The 22448-nt window shown below is 39.9% G+C and overlaps 2 protein-coding genes across 2 annotated transcripts in view; both read right to left on the reverse strand.

Annotated features, from left to right (window-relative positions):
* Positions 1-1330: 1330 nt before the first annotated feature.
* LOC147568038 (uncharacterized) overlaps positions 1331-22448 on the reverse strand; it is a 29041-nt gene continuing 7923 nt past the window's right edge. The window contains exon 2 of the mRNA XM_086654486.1: positions 1331-1940. The gene's annotated coding sequence lies outside the window, so the exon portion shown is untranslated. The remainder of the gene's footprint in view (positions 1941-22448) is intronic.
* LOC147568039 (uncharacterized) lies at positions 15299-20007 on the reverse strand. The gene is made up of 6 exons (XM_086658927.1): positions 18886-20007; positions 18630-18732; positions 18024-18146; positions 16952-17325; positions 16499-16858; positions 15299-15973 (listed from the first exon to the last, which is right to left on the reverse strand). The coding sequence occupies exons 1-6, from the start codon at positions 20005-20007 to the stop codon at positions 15299-15301; spliced, it is 2757 nt and encodes a 918-aa protein (XP_086515053.1).

A 22448-nucleotide genomic window follows, 5' to 3' on the forward strand; every position in this document is an offset into this window, starting at 1 on the left:
TTTTTATTTTAAGTCTTCTACAATCCTTTTACAGTTCATTAGGGTTTTCCGATTTAGGGACAATTCATATGGTGATAAATTCTTCAATTTTTTTTAGTCAATCTTCTTTCTCTTATCCAGACATAGAGAAAGATAAAATAGAGAGAGGCAGACATATGAACCACCAAAAGATAAATTAGAGAGAGGCAGAAAGATAAACCTAGAGAGAGGCATGGAAATGAATCACTGAGAGAATGAGTGAGAGAAAGAATTCTTGTGTTGGTGAAGAAGCCGTGAGAATAGAATTCTGTTAGTAGTTATTTTTATTTAAGTTTAAGTTTTTTTTTAATTTGATATATAAAAAATATGATGATTTGGCACGTAGAGATATCTCAATTCCACCCTTGACACGTCATCTTGGAGATTTAAGTTGAGATTTGCATTGGAGAAGATTTTTTTAACAAACTCTAAAAATCCTAGGTGGAACTCTAAAGTTCAGAGATTGAGTTTTGCATTGGAGATGCTCTTAAACTTTGCTGGTCCTCCAGCAAATAAAACAAAATAGAAGCCTAGCTCACTTTCGGAGGCATCCCGGTTGCATTTAGCGTATGCAACAAGCCTTTAAACCTCTAGGTTACCCCTAGAGGACGAGCGTTGTCTCGTGAGGGTTTTCATAGATGACACCCACAAACATCATGGTTTCATATACACAAGGGTCCAACATCCAAATCATAGATAAGCATGGTTCGTATAGTAAAGGATTTAAGCATGTCAACACATAATGAATCAAGTAAATAAGTTCATATAAAAGCTAAAGTCCTCTTCACTAATGATCTTACCCTAAAATGCAAGTGTCATACCATAACGAGCAACATCTATGTTCCGAAGTCACAACGCCTTGATTCCTAGTTTAGTACATTTCGCCTCGACTTCGGCCTCACGGACATACACTCCAAATATGAAATCACTTAAGAATGGTTCGCTCGTATGTGTGAGTGTGATCACTAACATGGACTCAACACATAAAAAGGGGTGAGGACAACATTTTGGAACAAATGATCTTCGAAAAGGAATTAGCCACTAAATAGAGTGGGGAAGCTCACTCGCCCTTCTTAACCATTCTACCCTCTAAGAATGCCTTCTAAAGGTTAACGGATACTAGAAATAGATGATGATGGTAGATTCCCGAGAATGTCGAACTCTTCATGATAGAACCTCTTAAGCATTTCCACATTCGTTTCTTGCTTCGAATACTTATTCATGAACAAAAACACCAACACATATATACAATCACATCACTCACACAAAAGAGCTACACATGCTCAAACATACACATAAATCACTTTATTCCTTTACTTTTTTTTTTCATTCTTTTTTTTTGTTTCATTTTGTTTTTTTTTTGTTTTTTTTTTTCATAACACAAAATCACATAAAACAAACATAACTCACACAATACTATATTCTTGCAATCAACTTTTTCCATTTCATACTTGCTTTGACATTCTTCATTCTTTTCTTCTCATGTCTTCATTCTCGGGATATAAGATGATGGATAATGATGGAGTATCCGCCTTCCTCTAGTTGACACTCTTATTGGGTTTCCTGAACTACAAGGGCAAGGTTAATTTGCTGTCCTAATGTCACTCCTAGTGGCTAAGAAAGTTGATCACACGAGATCAAATGAGCTCTTTTAATAGTTACGAGGTTGAGTAGCTCTTCATTCGACTCGGAGTTAGCGCGGAAGAGTACACTCGAAGGACAATTTAGGCTTTGAGCTCTCACATGGGTTAAGTCTCCACTAATGACTACTCTAGGTCTCTTAGAGATGTTTCCTCTTCACTAAGATGTTACTCCCATAGTATAACACAAACACTCAAAGACTCGACTTTCATGCAAAGACCATTAGCAATCACAAAACTCATCAACTCGACACATATGCATCAATATTCTTAAAACTATCACTATAATTACATGCAAATCTACTCAAAATGTTCAAAAATTTTCAAATGTTAGCTAATTTGAACTCTTTTGTCTTTGAAACCCATGGTCATGCATTAGTTATGGTCAAATCCCCGCATCCCCAAACTTAAAACTAACATTGTCCGCAATGTTTTAAGCATAAACCCACCAAATGATTAAGAGGCATATCAATTTAAAAAGAAGAGTGGAGAGATATTACCATAACCGTAGGAGATTAAAGATGATACTACCAAGACTCGTGTATAAAGAGGTTCCAAGTTGATGCCAAGCTCACGCCATCCCCAAACTTGGAACAAACCACGCCTTAGAAGTAAAACATATAAGAAATGCTCCTAAAATATCCAAAACATAATGAGAATGAAGCATATAAAGGACATGACCATATAAAGTCTACCACTAACGCGGGTATACACGATTGCATTGAGCTATGTACTTAGCCTTTGATTCTCTTGTTTTCACACAAGAGCACGAGTTATGTCTCACGGAGGGTTTCCAGAGATGTTACCCACAAACATCAAGGACCCATCTTAATCGGCTAACGATCATATAGTAAAAGCCGGAAGATTTGGGGGTCAACCCAAAGAAAGCTATATACAAATGGTAAAAGTCTCACAATAATATCGAAGCAAATAAGTGCACGTGAGACGAAAAGCGAAAAGAAGCCATCCCCAAACTTAGTGGATGCACGGTCCACTAAGTCAGCATGAAATCTAGGGGCGACGACTAAGAAGTCGTCAAAAGGATCGACATAGAAGTGAAGCGAGAGGAAGTCAGTCAGAGGCAAAAAGTCAAACTCAAGCTTAGTAGATAAAACATCCACTAAGTCCCTAGACATGCTAGGAAAGCCGTCCGAAGTGTCCCAGAAGGGGTCAACAACCGAGTTTGAGATCATGTGGAAGGTCGAACTAGACTCTAAGGGTAAGGCAATAAGCTCGGGGACCAAGCCAAGGTCCATAATTTCCTTAGGTAAATAATTCAACAAGCTATCCGCTATCTCTTTAACTTTTACGTTATCGACGCCCTTGAAGGCATCGAGAGCCTCAAAGTTGGTTGCAACACCTTCACTTCTACATAACTAACCTCTCTCGCCCGTTTACTTTTATTGTTTAGTTAGTTTACTTGCTTGCTTTATTCTTTTTGTTACTCTCATAATAAAACCCCCCATTTATCTTTGTTTTCCTTCCTTTTTAGTCTAAGTTAGTTTTTAATATCTAGACCGAGGGATAAGACCCTTCGATATCCAAACTACCTGGATGACCCCTGTCATAAAGACCTGACCAACGACGAGCTTCCCTCAAACAAAAATGAAGCGAGAAGGTTAAAAGCAAAGGCCGCGAGATTTTGCATACTAGACGGTCAACTTCTTAAAAGATCGTATTCAGGCCCTTACCTCAAATACATCACTCCTGAAGAAGGTAAGTACGTTTTAAAAGAATTACACGAGGGAGAATGTGGCAATCACTCTGGCGGTCGCAGCTTGGCCAATAGGGCTCTGACTGCCGGCTACTACTGGCCGACCATGAGGGCTGATTCAATCAGTCATGCCAAACGTTGTGACAAATGCCAAAGGTTGGCACAAACTTCTTACCTCCCTCCAGAGAAATTAAATTCCATACTATCACCTTGGCCTTTTATGAAATGGGCATGGACATAGTGGGGAAACTTCCCACCGCCCCAGGCCAACGCGTATATATGTTGGCTATGACCGATTATTTTTCTAAATGGATTGAGGCCGAGGCATTCCATCAAATAAAAGACAAAGAGGTCATGAGTTTTGTGTGGAAGCATATAATTTGCATGTTCGGAGTACCCAAAGAAATCGTCACTGACAACGGATCCCAATTTATAAGCTTCGCTTTCCAAGACTTTTGCAAGGATTGGGGTATAAAGCTCAGTTTTCAACCCCAAGGTATCCTCAAGCCAACGGCCAGGCCGAATCCTCTAACAAAACTATCATGAATTCTCTAAAAAAGAAATTAGAAAAAGCTAAAGGAGCGTGGGCAGATCAACTACCGGCAGTACTATGGGTTGTTAGAAGTGACTCGAATATGGATTGATATCGAACCAGGTACAACCTACCGAAGCTTGGACCCATTAGCGGAGCTGATTACTGAGACAGAGCTGGTATGCGAAGCAGTGCTCTGAGGCAAAGCTGGACTCCGAGACAGAGCTGGAATGCGAAGCTAGGCTTATATCGGTTATTAGTGTTTATCCGTGTATAATGTCGGTTATAGAGAGAGAGTCGGTGAGGCGGTCGGGTTAGGGTTTAGTGGCTATATAAACTAAACCCTAAGGAGATATCAGTAGCACAATCTCACGAATCTCTTGTGTAAACTTGTTTGCTTATCATAGTGGAAATCATTGCGCCGTTGTTGCCGTGGAGTAAGTCTCACCAACCGAACCACGTAAATCTCTGTGTTTTGTTCTTGATTGTTCTTTACTATTTCGATTGCTTGTCTTGGATTACTCGTATTATTGGATCAATGCCACGTGTCCTCTAGCACATTATCAATTGATGTTGACCCAAACTTTGACTTGCTCTATCTTTCTCGTCCGGACTCCGATTTAACTTCCGTTTTTGCCCACGAGTTCGTCATGAACTCTAGTTTCATCCGAGTGTCAATATTTGCCAAAATTCTCAGAGCACCAAATGACCAAAATGCCCTCAACATGTCTTTCTCTCGATTTTATCCAGTTTTCACATTGAACTCCGTAAAAGACACCTGGGAAAGAGAAACACACAATTCATCAGAGTAACTGCCCGAAATAGACTAACTAACCCAAATTAAGAGATTCAGATGAGACATTTTCATGACTCATCAGTTGTCATTCATCTTTTATATCACCAACTGACTTGGGCGTCGGAGGGTCGATGCCTATGCCATCGACTTCCCCCCCCACTAAGGGGTGTGCAGGCAAACCAAGCTTCGACTGGGGGACAAGCGGAAGGAAACAACGATAACTTTGCCAAGCAAAAGTCGACGACATCACTTTATCTCTCAAAGAGACAAACAAGGATAAAACACAACTTCTCATCTACCCCACTTGAAGACAACCAACTCTGCAAGCTAGTTCCGCACTACTTCCGACTCCGGGTCTGCATACTGCCCAGATCTGCGAGCCAGCTCCGCACTGCTTCAGACTCCAACTCAGCCCAGTCCAACTCTGCAAGCTAGCCCTGCATTGCTTCAAACCCAAACTCTGCCGAAAGACAGCTCAGCTCTGCAAGCCAGCTCCGCACTGCTTTAGACTTTAGCTCTACTCGCGTCAATATATGTAAAAGTCTTGATGTCAAAAGATCTTTACTAAAACGACACTGCTCATATCACATGAATATTTCTCTTGTAATACAACATTATTTCAAATACGATGATGCTTCAATTCAAGTCATATTTTGTCTATGCAAAGTATACTAAGGGCTTCAACGCCACGAAACTTAGTCTAACCCTAGACCTTCTCAAGCTCTAAGCTCAGACTAGGGGGACAGATGGACAGTCATCCTCCACGAATTTCAAACTCGTTATGACACTCAACATACACTGACTCGATTATTTAAACAAGGCAAGCCACGCTTCACCAAAACACTCCAAGTTTTGGCCACGCCAAACATAATGCAGGTATAATAAACTATCTGTAAAGGGTAATACCCTTACCCTTATGGATAAAAGATGCAAATAATATATATATATATATATATATATCTATAAAGGGTAATACCCTTACCCTTATGGATATGAGGCATTCATCGGCGGAGCTACGCCCTGGCAGAACAGCTAAAGTCCACATCAAGAGCTCTCGGCAAACCCACCTTGCCTTGAAACGATAAGCTTGCCTGTGCTTCGATCGGCACACCAGCTCCGCCTCATTAAAAGTCTACGATCAAAAGCACTCGGCGTATAAGCCTTGCCTTGATTTGTAGCCCTGCTTCGCAAGCCTTCCTTGATTACAACAGGCTTCATTAAAGAATCCTGCCTCGATTTGAGTAGCTTTCACTAAGTCTGCGTCAAGTGCACTCGGCGTATAAGCCTTGCCTTGATTGACAACCCTGCATCGCGTGTCTCGCCAAGAGCACTAAGTCCGCCTCGCCAGGAGCTCCGGATCTGCCTCTTTAAAGAATCTAGGTCAGGACTACAGGCAGACAACCTACCTTGATCGATAGTCCTACCCTCTCGTCAAGTGCAGATAAGCCTTGCCTTGACAACATCACTACGTGCCTCGACAAGAGCACTAGGTCCGCCTCGCCAGGAGCTCCGGACCTGCTTCATTAAAAATTTATGTCAGGACTACCTTGATTGACTGTCCTGCCTCATGAGCCCGCCTCATAAGTCCTGCTTCATGAGCCCGCCTCATTAAAAAGTATAAGTCAGGACTGCCTGTCTTGTCTCATGAGCCCGCCTGGACTAGAAAATTTGCGTCAGAAGATCCCAACAAGTAACCGACATTTACTAGGTAGGTAGGCCGATAAATCGTTCATCCCACGAAACGACATTACTCGATATTTAATCAAATAATATCCGGGAACATTCGAATTCATATGGTATGTATCCTCCTTTGTAATCAAGGTATGTATACTTTTAATAATAATAATATGCATGATGCACATATGGATCACATACCTTATAATTGAATAATAAAGGGAAGTTCCAAAACTAAATACACATCAAAAAGGACATGAACACTTTAAATAATATGTACACATATAACTACACATGTATGCATATATGTAAACTTATATGCATAACACTACCAAGTGGGGTCTACCAAAAGCAAACATACATATAAATATATGTACAACCCAAGTGGGGTGGTAGGCAAGCAACCTGACTTTGTCATTTTGCTTGCTCACCCTTACATTCACAAATGTAATAGGCCCACTCATAGGCAAGCAACCTGACTTTGTCAGTTTGCTTGCTCACCCTTACATTCACAAATGTAAAGGACCCACACGTAGGAAGTCAGGTTGTTTGCTCGCCCATTACAATAGTCAGTTTGCTCGCCCTCCCGTTGCATTGGGTTTCAATCGAAGCGCACGTCGTAGGTCCGTCAACACATGTTCCGGGTACACCAGCAGGTAACACCTTTCGCGAATGTTCTTCACGGCATCATTTGCATTGGTTAGCTTATGTTTGTTCTATCAGTACACTGACGAGAAGCCTCTGTTAAAACCACATCAATTTACGTCAAGTGACACGTCTTTTAGTAATCGAAAATTTTATGTTTTGTCACTTCATTTCGAACCAATGATTTTATTTTTTTCAGACGAGTAATTCTTTTATTGCAAATTACTTTATTTTATTTTTGCGGATTACATTCTCTGGGCCATTTTCTATAGGACTTCAACAGCGAATACCAGATCAATCCGACGCTATCTTTTACCAACCCGCGAGCACCGAGCTAACTCATTAAATGCGACACCCCTCGCAGACAAGTCCCCACGGGACACGAACTCGGCTATTATGGCAGCAAACCCGAACTACGGATTGACCATATAACTTCGAACTACTCTCTAAGTTTTCGCACTCCGTCAACTTAGAAAGTGGGGAACAAATTGTATGGGTCAAAATATGTCACCGGGAGTGTCCCAAGAAGTTCACGATTAATGGGACTGCTCGGTGATCAAGCCCATGAACTAGTGGCTAATGGGCCCGACCCATTTACCTTCGGGCACCCCGAAGCAACACTAAGAAGCACTTCCAGCCCTGGAGGAAGAAGTCCGCCCTCGCCTCCTCACTAGGCTGAAATATGTAAGCACTTCCAGCCCTGGAGGAAGAGGTCCACCCTCGCCTCCTCAGAAGGCTGAAATACGTAACCCCTTCTAGCTCTGAAAGAAGAGGTCCGTCCTCAACCAGCAGACCGCCCTTCGCATATTCGTTAGGAGACGTTACGATTATTGAAGATCCCGAATATACCCGTTAAAGGGTTACAATATCCGCATTAATGGTGACAGCCCATGCGTTACCACCATTAAAACGACAACTCATCACCGAGTAGCAGTCGATCCAAAACTCTATAAAAGGACCAAGAAGAAGATGACACGGATCATCTGATTTCGGGCAAACACATCGAGTACAGATTCAATACTAACATCCAATTTCTCTCTCATACAGAGCGAGCATCTGAGCAACCATCGAGCTTCCTTCCTCTCACCTAAATACAATTAAAATCTGTCATCTGGTGCAAGACCCTTCCAAGTACAAGACCCTTGTCGGGTGCAGGACCCCTGTCAAGTGGGGGACCCTCCGAAATACAAGGTTTTCTCAAGGGTCGACCTACGTTTCTCACACCTGGACGACCTGACAACCAAGTAAGGTCGACCTACGTTTCTCTCTCCTGGACGACTTGACAACCTAGTGAGGGCGACCTACCCTTCTCTCTCCTGGACGACCAAACAACCAAGGTCGACCTGACAACCCAGGAAGGCAGGCTACTTTATATCTCCTGGAGGTCAGGCTTTCATTATCTCACCTATGTGAATATTTACAAGGTCAGGTCCTTAAAGCTTCCCACTTATTTACGATACATACCCCTGGACAAGGCAAACCACGCCAGGCTGCTTCATTTAAAGACAGACCTCATAGGCTGTCATATTCTCTCTTCAATTAAGTCAGTCATCCGTAGAGAGCGAGCTCCGGACACTCTACGAGCCGTTCCTAGGCTCCGACCATTATCCTACCAACGGTAACATTCCAAGGCTAATATCCACGTACACTTTACTTCTCTTGCAAGCTTACTGACTTGACCGTCAGAGCCCCCCTTAGGCCGGCACCATCCCGGTGTCCCCTAAGACCTCACGATCACGTGTGTTATCGTCTCTTTTGTCACAGGTTAAGTTCAAAGACATCGTCGGTGTCTGCAAAATTATTAACAGGTGGAGGTTTGACATCCGGTCAACGGCACGGTCCAGCTGACTTCTTGACCCGCGATTTCCTACCCTCACTGCTATAGACTGGGTGGTCTGTTGCATAAACTTAATCATGGTCTCCTCTAAAGATTCCTTGTTTTGAGAAGTATGTTGGGTACTAGGCTTAGCATAAGGATTCTTAGGAGCATTAAACCCTGGAGGGTTCATTGAACTACTAGGTTGACTCTAGTCTTGACCCTTGGACTAAGAGAAATTGGGATGATTTCTCCAACCTGGATTGTACGTGCTGGAATAAGGATCATACTTCTGACGATTGTCTTGTCTAGAGGTTTGGTAAAGGAAATTAGCCTGTTCTTTTTCAGCAGAACCAAATAATAGGGTACTTTTGTTCCCCGTATGAGAAGGGTCTCCACAGACGGAACACGGATAAAAGGTGGATTCATTTCCAACACCCATGACCTGAGTAGGATCCTCCCTAAATTCTTTAGGCTGACCAAGCTCGAGGGCTTCTATCCTTCTAGCTATGGCGGCAAGTTTGGTTTCTAAATCATCAATCCTATAAATGCCACCTCTATTCGGATTAGGGTTCACCCTAGTAGGAGGTCCTCTAGAAGTTTCCCATTGGTGGGATTTCTCAGCTAGATCTTCTAGAAATACCATGTAATCATCGACGGATTTATAAGTAAAACGGCCACCACAAAATGACTCTACCATGGACGTTGTGGGATAGTCTAGTCCATCATAAAGAATCTGGACTAGTCTGCTTTTTTCATAACCATAGTGTGGACACTGCAGTTTCAGTTCTTTAAGTCTCTCAAGATACTTGTAGAGAGATTCCCCTTCCTGTTGCACAAAATTATTAAGACTTTTCCTTAAAGAGGTGGTTTTGTGCTTAGGGAAGAATTTTAGAAGGAATGAATTGCTCAATTATTCCCATAGAGTGATGGAATGAGGTCGTAAGGCATACAACCAAGATTTTGCTTTATCTTTCAAAGAGAAAGGGAACAACCTAAGTCTCAAAATTTCATCAGCCATATTGGGGAGATTCATAGTCCCACAGATTTCTTCAAAATCCCTAACATGGTGGTAGGGGTTTTCGTTCTCAACTCCACGGAAGGTCGGGAACATTTTAATAATGCTTGGCTTCAACTCGAAGTGAGTCGTGGAGTGGGGTAACCCTATGTTTGATGGTTGACAAGTTCTAGTAGGATTCCTGATGGGTCATGAAAATGTCCCATCTAAGTCGTTTAATTTAGCCAAGTTAGTCGGTTTCGAGTCTTTATTGTAATAAAATGGTTGGTTTTCTTGACTAGGTGTCTTTTGCAGAGTTAGGTGTGAAAAACAGTTAAAAACGAGGAAAAGATGCATGAAGGGTAGTTTGGTCATTTGGGGTCAAGGACATTCTGGTATTTTGGCCAATGCGAGTACATGGGTGAAAAGTAGAGGTCGAGACGAGTCCGTAGGAGAAAACAGAAGTCAAATCGAAGTCCGGACGAAGGAATAAATCAAGGTCAAAGTTGTGTCAAAGGGAGTTGACTTGCGGGACAATAGCGGGCACAAATTTGGCATGCGGGACCAGGCGGGACACGTGTCGATGGGCGGAGGCCGGTATATGCGATTCCCGTGTTAGCGCTAAGCAGCGAAATGGTCCAAAGAGATTGATCCAGTGTAGCGCGTCGCAACTTAACCCGGTAGCCCCAATCCCACGTTTTAATCATGGCCGTTACCCTCCGCGTTTTCAAGATCTAACGGCTCCTGTGCATCCGTCCCTTTTATTGTTTATTCCATGCATCCGAAACAACTTAAAAGCGTGATCTCGGCCACGTGGCTATCTCCTGTCCATCTAGATCCCGCGTCTTCTAATCCGACGGCCTCTGTGTGACCCGCAACTTTACACCGTGAACCCGGTTACACCAAATCACCCGAATTCCCAAGTTAAAACCCTAGCCGCCAGCCCAACTAGGGTTTTACCCTTTTTAAACCCTCCTATTACCCTTTTAGCTCTCAAACTTCCCACTTTTTACCACTTTAACCCCAACCAAACCCTAACTCTATATAAAGACTTTTAGAGAACCAACCAAGCCCCCCCCCCTTAGCCTCTTTCTCCTCTTTTAGCCACCTTTTCTCTCTACCTCTTCTAAACTAAAAACCCTAGCCCCCATTCTTTTCTTCTACTTTCTCTACCACCTTCATCTCTTCTCTACATTTTCTTTCTACTTCTAATTTCTTCTTCTAACCTTCTAATTTCTTCTTCTAACCTTCTAATTTCTCCATACCTTCTTCTCTAAAATCTCTTCTTCTTCTATCTCTCTTCTAAATTTCTCTTCTTTTATCTTCTTATAAGCTATTATTTGGAGTTTTGGGTAATATTCTTGAGACATTTGGAGCTAATATGGGACATCAAAATGGAGATACATGGGAATATAGATTTTGAACATTCTTGGTGATTTCTTTCCATTAATCTTTTGTAATTCCATTTACTTTATAAATTCAATGAATATTACTTTAGATTCCATGAGTAGCTAAAGTTGTATCTAGGGTGTAGAGGAAACCCATATTTGGGCTTATTTTGAGATATGTTATAAATCAATCAATCCTTATATTGAGCTTCAATGCCTATTGATTGTCATTTCATGTTGATTCTATTACCTTATTATCATTCATGCATTATAATTAGATATTTCATGCTTTTATTGAATTATTAGATGAGATATTTCTTTTAGATAATGAATGATAGTGTAGGAATTTAGTTTTATATGATAGTCAATCAAATATTCTTGATTTTGAATTGTGTTATTAAAGAATATTATCCGAAACCTAATTAGTTCATTAAGCTAGGTTTTGAGTTATAAACAAAAAGTGATTTGTTGATTGAATGTTTGTCTTAAGTAGTCCATTTATGTGGTGAAATAGATATCCCTAGATCCTTTTTCTCACCTTGATTTCATTCTTATTAGTCTATTAGTATTGTTTTCTTTCTTTAAGTAGTTTCCAAATCAAACCAAAAATTCGAAGGGGGTTTTTAATTCGAGATTTAGGTAAAATAGCTTGTCCTTTGGAACGATACTCGATCTTATTTTAAATACTATAACTTGACCCCTACACTTGGGGAATAGACCTAATTTTAGGCCTATCAAGTTTTTGGAAACATGATAGGCCTAAAATGGGTCTATTCCCGCAAGTGCACGCGATCAAGTTATAGTAAAGTTTGTAAATCAGGAAATCGTTCCAAGGGACAAGTAATTTTATCTAAATCTTAAATCAACACCACCTTTTGATTATTTGACTTGATTTGGAAACTACTTTAAAAAAGAAAGCAATACTAATAGACTAATAAGAATGAAATCAAGGTGAGAAGAAGAATCTAGGGTTTCCGATTTCACCACATAAATGGACTACTTAAAACATGCATTAACCAACAAATCCCTTTTCTCATGTATAACTCAAAATCTAACATAATAAGCTATTTAGATTTCGGAATATGTTCTTTAATAACTCAATTCAAAACCATATATATTTGATTGACTATCATATAAATCTAGAATCCTAAACTATCATTCATTATCTAAAAAGCATATCTCATCTAATAATCTAATAAAAGCATGAAATATCTAATTATAATGCATGAATGATGAAAAGATCATAGAATCAATATGAAATGACAACTAATAAACATTGAAGCTCAATAAAAGGATTTACTAATCAATAACATCTCTCAAAATAAGCCCAAATATGGGCTTCCTCTACACCCTAGATACAAATTTAGCTACTCATGGAATCTGAAGTAATATTCATTGAATTTATAAAGTAAATGGAATTACAAAAGATAATGAAAAGAAATCACCAAATGAGATTTAGATCCATAGCTCCTTGTGCCTCCATGTTGATGTCCAATATTAGCTCCAAATATTTCCAAGAATATTACCCAAAACTCCAAATAATAGCTTTTTAGAAGATGAAAGAAGAAAAATTTAGAAGAGAAATAGCAGAAGAAGAAATTTATGAAGAAATTAGAAGTTTGGATGAAGAAATTAGAAGTTTAGATGTAGAGATTAGAAGTAGAAAGAAATTAGAAAGAAGAGATGAAGGTGGTAGAAAAAGTAGTAGAAGAAATGGATTTAGGGTTACAAGAGGGAAGGAGAAGTGGCTTAGAAATTAGAGAAGGAAGCCTTTTGAGAGGGATTTTAAGTCTAGAGAGAAATGAAAGAGGTAGAGATTTATTTATAGATGGGTTGATGGCTAGGGTTTTAGGAGTTAATTGGGAGAAAATGGGAGAAAGAGGGTTAAAATAGGAAGTTAGGGTTGCTTTCTACTCAAGAAATGATTTCTTATTGGTTGAACATAAAGTGAGACAAAAAGGAGGGGCATAAAAGTAATTTCCGGAGGGCTTAAAAGGGAAAAGAGGGACCACATGCTGCTGTCCGTTGGGTGCATTCAGGACGTGCCACGTCACCTGCTATTATCCCACCAGCCAGAATGGTGCCTGAACGTGTCCCACCAGTCTACATTGTTTGACTCCAACTTTGACTATGCATATCTCACTCTTTCGGACTCCGAATGGACTTCCGTTTTCTCTTACGAGCTCGTCTCGGACTCTACTTTTCACCCATACACTGACCTTGGCCAAATTTACCAGAATACCCTTGTCCAGAAGACCAAAATGCCCTTCAAGTAACTTCCTCTCATTTTTAATCTCTTTTCACACATAACTCTACAAAAGACACCTAATCAAGAAAACCAACCATTTTATTATAATAAAGACTCGAAACCGATTAACTTGGCTAAATTAAACGACTTAGATGGGACATTTTCATGACCCATCAAACATCCCCAAACTTAAATTTTGCTAGTCCCCGAGCAAAACAAAATAAAAGAAAAACCTAACTCACTTTCGGAGGAATCCCAGTTGCATTTAGCATATGCAACAAGCCGTTAAACCCCTAGGTTGTCCTAGTGGACGAGGGTTGTGTCGTGAGGGTTTCCAGAGAATGTACCCACAAAATTCAAAAACATTTCAAAAATACAATAGGGTTCAAAAACACTCAAAGTCAACTAAGACAGATTTAAAATGTTTATTTCCTAGAAAATTTTAGCAAGCTAATAGGAATCAGCCAAAGTTAACAACACTATACAGACGTTAAAGATCTCTTCACTAGTAATCTAGACTCAAAGTGTAAGTGACTAGCCACAATGAGAATCACTTCAGTTCCAAGCAGACAGACCCTTGATCCCTATCTTAATACATTTCGCCTCGACTTTGGCCTCACAGACATACGCTCAAAAAGATGAATCACTCAGAAATGGTTCGCTCGTATGTGTGAGTGTGATCACGACTATAGACTCAACACATAAAAAGGGGTGAGGACAATATTTTAGAACGAATGATCTACGAAAAGGAATATAACCACTAAATGGAATGGGGAAGCTCACTTACCCTTCTCACCCACTCTACCCTCTAATAATGCTTCTTAAAGGTCAACGGATACAAGTGATGAGATGGATGATGATGAGATCCCGAGAATGTCGACGTCTTCAATGCTAGAGAACTTCAAGCAACTTCCATACTTAGCTTTTTGCTTTGAACACTTATTTTACATAACAAACTGAAGTTCACATGAACTTTTTACACAACTTTCTTTTTCAGAGATTTCCACTTTTTTTTTTTTCAACAACTAATATAAACAATGCAATACCAACACTAGTATTCTCAACAATCAACTTTTCCATTTTTCGCACTTTGCTTTCACATTCTTCTTTCTTTACTTTTCATGCCTTCATTCTCGGGATTCATATGATGAATGGATGGTGGAGTATCCGTCTTCCTAAAGTTGACACTACTATCGGGCTTCATGGACTACAAGAGTAAAGTTTATTCGCTATCCTGATGTCACTCCTAGTGGCTATGGAAGTTGAGCACACGAGATCAAATGAGTTCTTTTTACAAAGTTGCGAGGTTGAGTAGCTCTTCACTCTACTCAGAGTCAGCGCAGAAGAGTACACTCAAAGGTAATAGAAAGGCTCAGAAATCTCACAAGGGTTAAGTCTCCACTAATGATTAATCTAGTTCACTCAGAACTGTCTACCTTTCACTTTCATAATACTCACATATGGCTAGCACACAGACGACCTCAAGACTCGAAATTCATGAAGAAACTTTTAACAACCGGATAGTACGATCAACTCGACTCTATAACTATTAACAAGCCAAAAACAACCATTAGACTCACATTTTCGGTCCAAAATTGAAAATTTTTGAACCCTCTTGAATTTTCGAAATGAAGGACTTAGCAAAAAGTTCTTCCCTATCCCCAAACTTAAACCGAACATTGTCCTCAATGTTCTGAAGACTATGCCAAAAATAAAAAGATGAGAGGGAGGATATTACCAGACTCCACTGTCCTATATCAGAAGCATGGGTTGCCTCCCAAGAAGCGCTAAGTTTAAAGTCTTCAGCCAGACTAAGCTGAACATCGGGAATCACTTCTGATATACTGGATTTTCAATAAAAACATCCACGGTTTCGGGTGATATTTCTAAAAATGGTTTTAAACGTTGACCATTGACTTTAAAACAAACACCATTTTTATCCTCAATATCAACCGCACCGTGAGGATACACAAATTTGACAACAAAAAGCCCCGACCATCTAGAACGAAGTTTCCCAGGAAATAAATGCAAACGAGTGTTATATAAAAGAACTTTTTGACCTGGTGAAAATAATTTTCTCAAAATGTTTTTATCATGAAACACCTTCATTTTATGCTTATACACTCTAGAACTCTCATATGCATCATTCCTCAATTCTTCTAACTCACTAAGTTGGAGTTTTCTCTCTCTACCTGCGTTGTCAGGCGAAAAGTTCATTTGCTTGATAGCCCAATATGCTCTATGCTCTAACTCTACAGGGAGGTGGCAAGCCTTGCCATACACCAATCTATACGGAGACATTCCCATGGGAGTCTTAAACGCTGTACGATAAGCCCATAATGCATCGGTTAGTCGTAATGACCAATCCTTTCTATTTGGATTAACCGTTTTCTCAAGAATGCGTTTAATTTCCCTATTGGAAACCTCAACTTGGCCGCTTGTCTGTGGATGATCTGGGGTGGACACTCGATGAGTAATACCATACTTTTTCATTAGAACCTCAAACTGCTTATTACAAAAGTGTGTTCCCCCATCACTAATAATCGCTCGCGGTGTACCAAAACGAGAAAGGACGTTTTCTTTTAGAAACTTGATCACAACCTTGTGATCATTCGTTTTGCAAGCAACCGCCTCTGTCCACTTAGACACGTAATCAACTGCGACTAGAATATATAGATTGCCGAAGGAGTTTGGAAATGGACCCATGAAATCGATGCCCCATACATCGAAGACCTCAATAACTAAAATGAGATTTAGGGGCATCATATTTCTACGTGAAATACTCCCCAATTTCTGGCATCGCTCACAAGCTACACAATATGCATGGGTATCTTTGAATAAAGACGGTCAATAGAAACCACATTGTAAAATTTTGGCGGCCGTCTTTTTGCTACTAAAGTGACCCCCACATGCATGGTCATGACAAAAGGAGATGCCATTGGTTTGTTCACTATCAGGGACACATCTCCTAATAATCTGATCGGGACAATACTTAAACAAGTATGGATCATCCCAGAAGAACCGCTTTACCTCGGACAAGAATTTATCACGATCTTGCTTAGTCCAATGCTTGGGCATTTGTCCCATAACAAGATAGTTCACTATGTCTGCGAACCAAGGTAATTGGGAGACTACAAGAAGTTGTTCATCAGGAAAACTCTCTCTAATAGGTAACTCATCATTTACGGACTCCACAACAAGCCTAGACAAGTGGTCTGCTACAACATTTTTGGAACCTTTCTTATCCCGTATCTCTATATCAAACTCTTGTAGCAAAAGTATCCATCTAATCAACCTAGGTTTGGCCTCTTTTTTAGAGAGGAGGTACTTTAATGCGGCATGATCAGAAAATACTATGACCTTAGAACCTACTAGGTATGATCGAAACTTCTATAAGGCATAAACAACAGTTAACAACTCTTTTTCAGTGGTCGAGTAGTTGAGTTGTGCATCATTCAACGTCTTACTAGCATAATAGATTACGTGAAGTAATTTGTTTTCACGCTGACCCAAAACGACTCCTATTGCATAATCAGATGCATCGCACAGGATCTCAAAAGTAGCTTTCCAGTTAGGCGGTTGAACAATAGGAGCAGTAGTAAGCAAAAGTTTGAGTTTATCAAAGGCCTCTAGACAAGCATTATCAAAGACAAACTTGTTCTCTTTTGCCAAAAGATTACAAAGAGGTCTTGATATCTTACTAAAGTCTTTGATAAATCGACGATAAAAGCCAGCATGCCCTAAGAATGATCGGATGTCTTTAACTGTTTTTGGTACAGGAAGACTTTTTATCAACTCTACTTTGGCTTTATCTACTTCTATACCCTTAGCTGAAATGACATGCCCTAGGACAATTCCTGAACGAACCATGAAATGACACTTCTCCCAATTAAGCACTAAATTCTTCTCTTTACATCTAACCAACACGAGTGTGAGGTGATGTAGACATTCATCAAATGATGACCCGAAGACTGAAAAATCATCCATGAAAACTTCGAGAAACCTTTCTACCATATCAGAAAATATGCTCATCATACAACGTTGAAAAGTAGCGGGTGCATTACACAACCCAAACAGCATACGACGATAAGAATAAGTTCCAAATAGGCAAGTGAAGGTTGTTTTCTCTTGATTTTCAAGAGCAATGGCAATTTGATTATACCCGGAATAGCCATCTAAGAAACAATAGTAACTATGTCCTGCCAGTCTCTCGAGCATCTGATCAATGAATGGAAGAGAAAAATGATCTTTCCTCGTGACCGTGTTCAACTTCCTATAGTCTACACAAACACGCCACGCAGTGGTCATCCTGGTGGGTATTAACTCATTGCACTCATTTCTAACTACAGTAATGCCTGACTTCTTGGGAACAGTTTGAACAGGACTGACCCAAGTACTATCTGAAATAGGGTAGATGATACCCGCGTCTAATAATTTCAGGACTTCAGATCTCACAACTTCCTTCATATGAGGGTTAAGTCGACGTTGCATCTCTCTCGATGGTTTAGCACTTCTTCTAAGTAGATGTGGTGCATGCAAACTAACGGAATTATACCCTTGAGATCGGCTATAGACCATCCTAGTGCCTCTTTGTGTTCTCTTAGGACATCTAACAATCGACCCTCTTGTTCTTTCTCTAGCTCGGATGCAATAATAACAGGTAGGGTTTCTGAAGGTCCTAAAAACGAATATTTCATGTTCTCAGATAAAGGTTTCAACTCTAAGGATGGTGGTTTCTCAATAGGGTGAGACGACTCTGAGACATAGGGTGATTTGGACTCATCACTTGCCGATGGTTGAGTTGTCTCTAAAGTTGATGCCATACTTGGTTCAGAGATTGTGAGGGATTCAGTTTTCGCTTTCCATTTCTCAGTATCCAGTAATGGGGTGGAATCTAATAAAGCATTCACCTCATTGATACTACTTTCCTCATCAAAATCTAAACCAAAGTAGGCCAACAATGTTTCTAACGGATCATTTGATAGAGTTGTTGGTAAGAAATCCTGAACCAACATATCTATCAAATTTAACTCGTTATAATCATCAACATCATCGGGATGAAGTCCAGCATGGTCGCCCTAGTATGACAGGTATTTGACTTTTGGAATTATGGACTGGCTCAGTATCTAAAATGATGAAATCAACAGGAATAAGAATTCACCAACTTTGATCAAAACATCTTCGACTATGCCACGTGGGTGCCTAACAGACCGATCCGCTAACTGAAGGACCACAGAGGTTGGTTTGATCTCTCCTAATCCCAACTGTAAGTACACAGAATAAGGAAGAAGGTTAACACTAGCACCAAGATCCAATAGAGCACGCTCTATTTTATAATCTCCTATGGTACATGGTAGTGTAGGACTTCCTGGATCTTTGTACTTAGGTGGAATATTTTGTTGGATGATCGAACTAACATTCTGAGTAAGGAAAACTTTCTTATGCACATTCATCTTACGCTTACTATTACATAAATCCTTAAGAAACTTGGCGTAAGCTGGGATCTGTTTGATCGCATCTAAAAGTGGAATGTTGATATTGACTTGTTTGAACAACTCCATTATCTCCTGAAACTGAGATTTCTTCTTTGACTCGACCAAACGTTGAGGGTATGGAGCTCTAGGGACATAAGGCTCGGATACTAAGGGTGGACTTTCTGACTCAGGAGCCTTTCCAGGCTCATCCCTAGAGACTCTGGTTGGCAACGAAGATGGCTCGTTCTCGAACTCTTCCTCTTCAGGAACTCTTACCTTGTTGTCCACAATTTTACCACTTCTAAGGGTTGTTATCGCATTAGCTTCATCTGGTGGTGGTTTACCTAGTAGACCTTTTGGGTTCTGCTCAACTTGACTCGAAAACTTCCCTTTTTCTCTCTGACTAAAGGCTTCGTGAAGTAAACCTATTTGGGTTTCTAGCTTAGTCAAAGATTGACGGGTAGATGTTTCTAGCCTAGTCAAGGATTGACGGGTGGATTCCTGAAATTCCTCATGGTTCTTAGTTAACCTGTCCTGGTTCTGAGCTAGCATATGCATGGCGTCCTCTAATGATGTCTTCTTTTCAGGTGGATGTTGGACACTGGGCTGAGCATAAGGGTTGCTAGGTGCATTAAACCCATGAGGGTTCATAGAACTACTAGGCTGACTCTGGTATTGACCTTTAGACCAAGAGAGATTGGGATGATTTCTCCAGCCTGGATTATACGCGTTAGAAAAAGGATCATACTTCTGACGATTATCTTGCCTAGAGTTTTGATAGAGAGCATGAGCTTGTTCTCTGTTAGCGGACTCAAAGAATAAGGCACATTTGTTCCCCGTATGAGTAGGGTCTCCACAGACAGAACCTGGGTAAGAAACATGTTCATTTCCAACACTCATGACATGAGTGGGATCCTCCGTAAAGGTTTTAGGTTGATTCATTACTAAGGCTTCCAACCTTCTGGTAATGGCATCAAGTTTAGATTCAGAATTATCGATCCTATAAATCCCGCCCTTAGTTGGATTAGGCTTTGCCCTAGTGATAGGTTCTTTAGAAGTTTCCATTGTTGGGATTGTGCGGCTAGTTCCTCAAGAAAATCCATGGCCTCATCGGCGGATTTGTTGGAGAACCCGCCATTACAGAATGACTCGATCATGGAGGTGGTAGGATAATCTAGTCCTTCATACAACAGTTGGACTAGTTTCATTTTTTCGAACCCATGATGTGGACACTCTAGGAGAATATCCTTGAATCTCTCAAGATAAGTGTAGAGAGATTCTCCTTGGAGTTGCTCGAAATTAAGCAAACTCTGCCTTAAAGCTCTAGTTTTATGCTTGGGAAAGAATTTTTCAAGGAAGACACCACTAAGCTCTGCCTTGTAAGGCATACAACCACGACTTTGCTTTATCCTTTAGAGAAAAAGGGAATAACCTTAATCTAACGGTATCAATCGAGTTAGGGACGTTCATGGTCTTACAAACGTCCTCAAATTCCCTAACATGATAGTACGCGTTCTCGTTCTCTAAACCACGAAACACCGGAAGCATATTGATGATTCCCGACTTTAACTCGAAATAAGTGTTAGTCGGGGGTAGCCTAATGCATGATGGTTGGCTAACTCTAGCCGGATGCATGTAGTTTTTGAGAGTCATAGGTTGATCCTCGACCCTAGCTTGATCAACGTGATCCTCCATAGACTCGTTTAAAGAAAGGTTTTCAAGTAAAATACTCAAATCAGACTCTTTAACAAAACGACCTCTCTTATCACGCAACCTAGGGGGCATAAACCAAAAGACAAGACAAGGGACTCTTTTGAAAACTTTTTTTTATATTTTTTTTTTGAAAATAAAAGGAGTAAGGAAACTACGAAGATCCTAAGGAAAACAACGAAGCAAGCAAGCTGACTCCACCAAGCAACCTAGACACAATCTAGACGACTGGGTAGTCTTTTTCACCTAAAAATTGATCTAGACAACTTCTATTTCTTACCAAAACTTGAACTATGATTCTTATGAGGAGTTACTCCGTCACAGTACAACGATCAAGAATTGTGTTCTTGGATCGTTCCCTCTTCTTGGGAAAACTCCAAATACTAATCAAGTTCGAGATTTTGTCAAGAATGTCCTATAAGCTCGTTACCCTTTGGCCAATGTCTAAATCAAATTTTAATTTTAAGTGAGGCTTGGGATCGGCAATGTTGTTACCTAAATGGGCAAGAGACCGGTGATGAAATCCGACTCCTATCTTGTAATGGGTTAATGCCCTTACTAATATGATAATTAAACTAACAGTTCGACAATCAATTAGGCAAGCAAAAACATCACAAGTACCCACTTACAGGAGATTCGTGGGTGATCTAGAAGTTACCTCCCGTTCAAGACGGGCGACGACCTTTGTAGACGACCCGGGCCACTCTTCCCGCAAGTGTGCGAACCCGAGGCTTCTTAGTTTCTGTTACAAAATTAAATGCCCTCCAATTTAGGGTCAAAATAATAAAGGCCTTAATACAAAACAACAAAAATAAAGAAATACAAAAAAAGTTATAACACTCTCTCACCAAAATAAAAATAAAGTACTAAAATAACTAAAAAGGTCTTCTTTGATGTGCTCCTTCTTGATGTTCCCTCCCTTTAGCTCCTTTGTGAATCTACACAAGGAAAGGAAAAGCAAGTCAAAGTAATCAAAATAGACAAAAATAAAAATAAAAACCAATTCAAGATTGAAAATAAAATTAAACTTATCCCCGGCAGCGGCGCCAAAAACTTGATAGGCCTAAAATGGGTCTATTCCCGCAAGTGCACGGGATCAAGTTATAGTAAAGTTTGTAAATCGGGAAATCGTTCCAAGGGACAAGTAATTTTATCTAAATCTTAAATCAACACCACCTTTTGATTATTTGACTTGATTTGGAAACTACTTTAAAAAAGAAAGCAATACTAATAGACTAATAAGAATGAAATCAAGGTGAGAAGAAGAATCTAGGGTTTCCGATTTCACCACATAAATGGACTACTTAAAACATGCATTAACCAACAAATCCCTTTTCTCATGTATAACTCAAAATCTAACATAATAAGCTATTTAGATTTCGGAATATGTTCTTTAATAACTCAATTCAAAACAATATATATTTGATTGACTATCATATAAATCTAGAATCCTAAACTATCATTCATTATCTAAAAAGCATATCTCATCTAATAATCTAATAAAAGCATGAAATATCTAATTATAATGCATGAATGATGAAAAGATCATAAAATCAATATTGAATGACAACTAATAAACTTTGAAGCTCAATAAAAGGATTTACTAATCAATAACATCTCTCAAAATAAGCCCAAATATGGGCTTCCTCTACACCCTAGATACAAATTTAGCTACTCATGGAATCTAAAGTAATATTCATTGAATTTATAAAGTAAATGGAATTACAAAAGATAATGAAAAGAAATCACCAAATGAGATTTAGATCCATAGCTCCTTGTGCCTCCATGTTGATGTC

This window comes from Eschscholzia californica, unplaced genomic scaffold (genome assembly GCF_041429995.1).
Source record: "Eschscholzia californica isolate CP2 unplaced genomic scaffold, dmEscCali1.0.p SCAF_1, whole genome shotgun sequence".
Classification (NCBI taxonomy): Eukaryota; Viridiplantae; Streptophyta; class Magnoliopsida; order Ranunculales; family Papaveraceae; genus Eschscholzia; species Eschscholzia californica.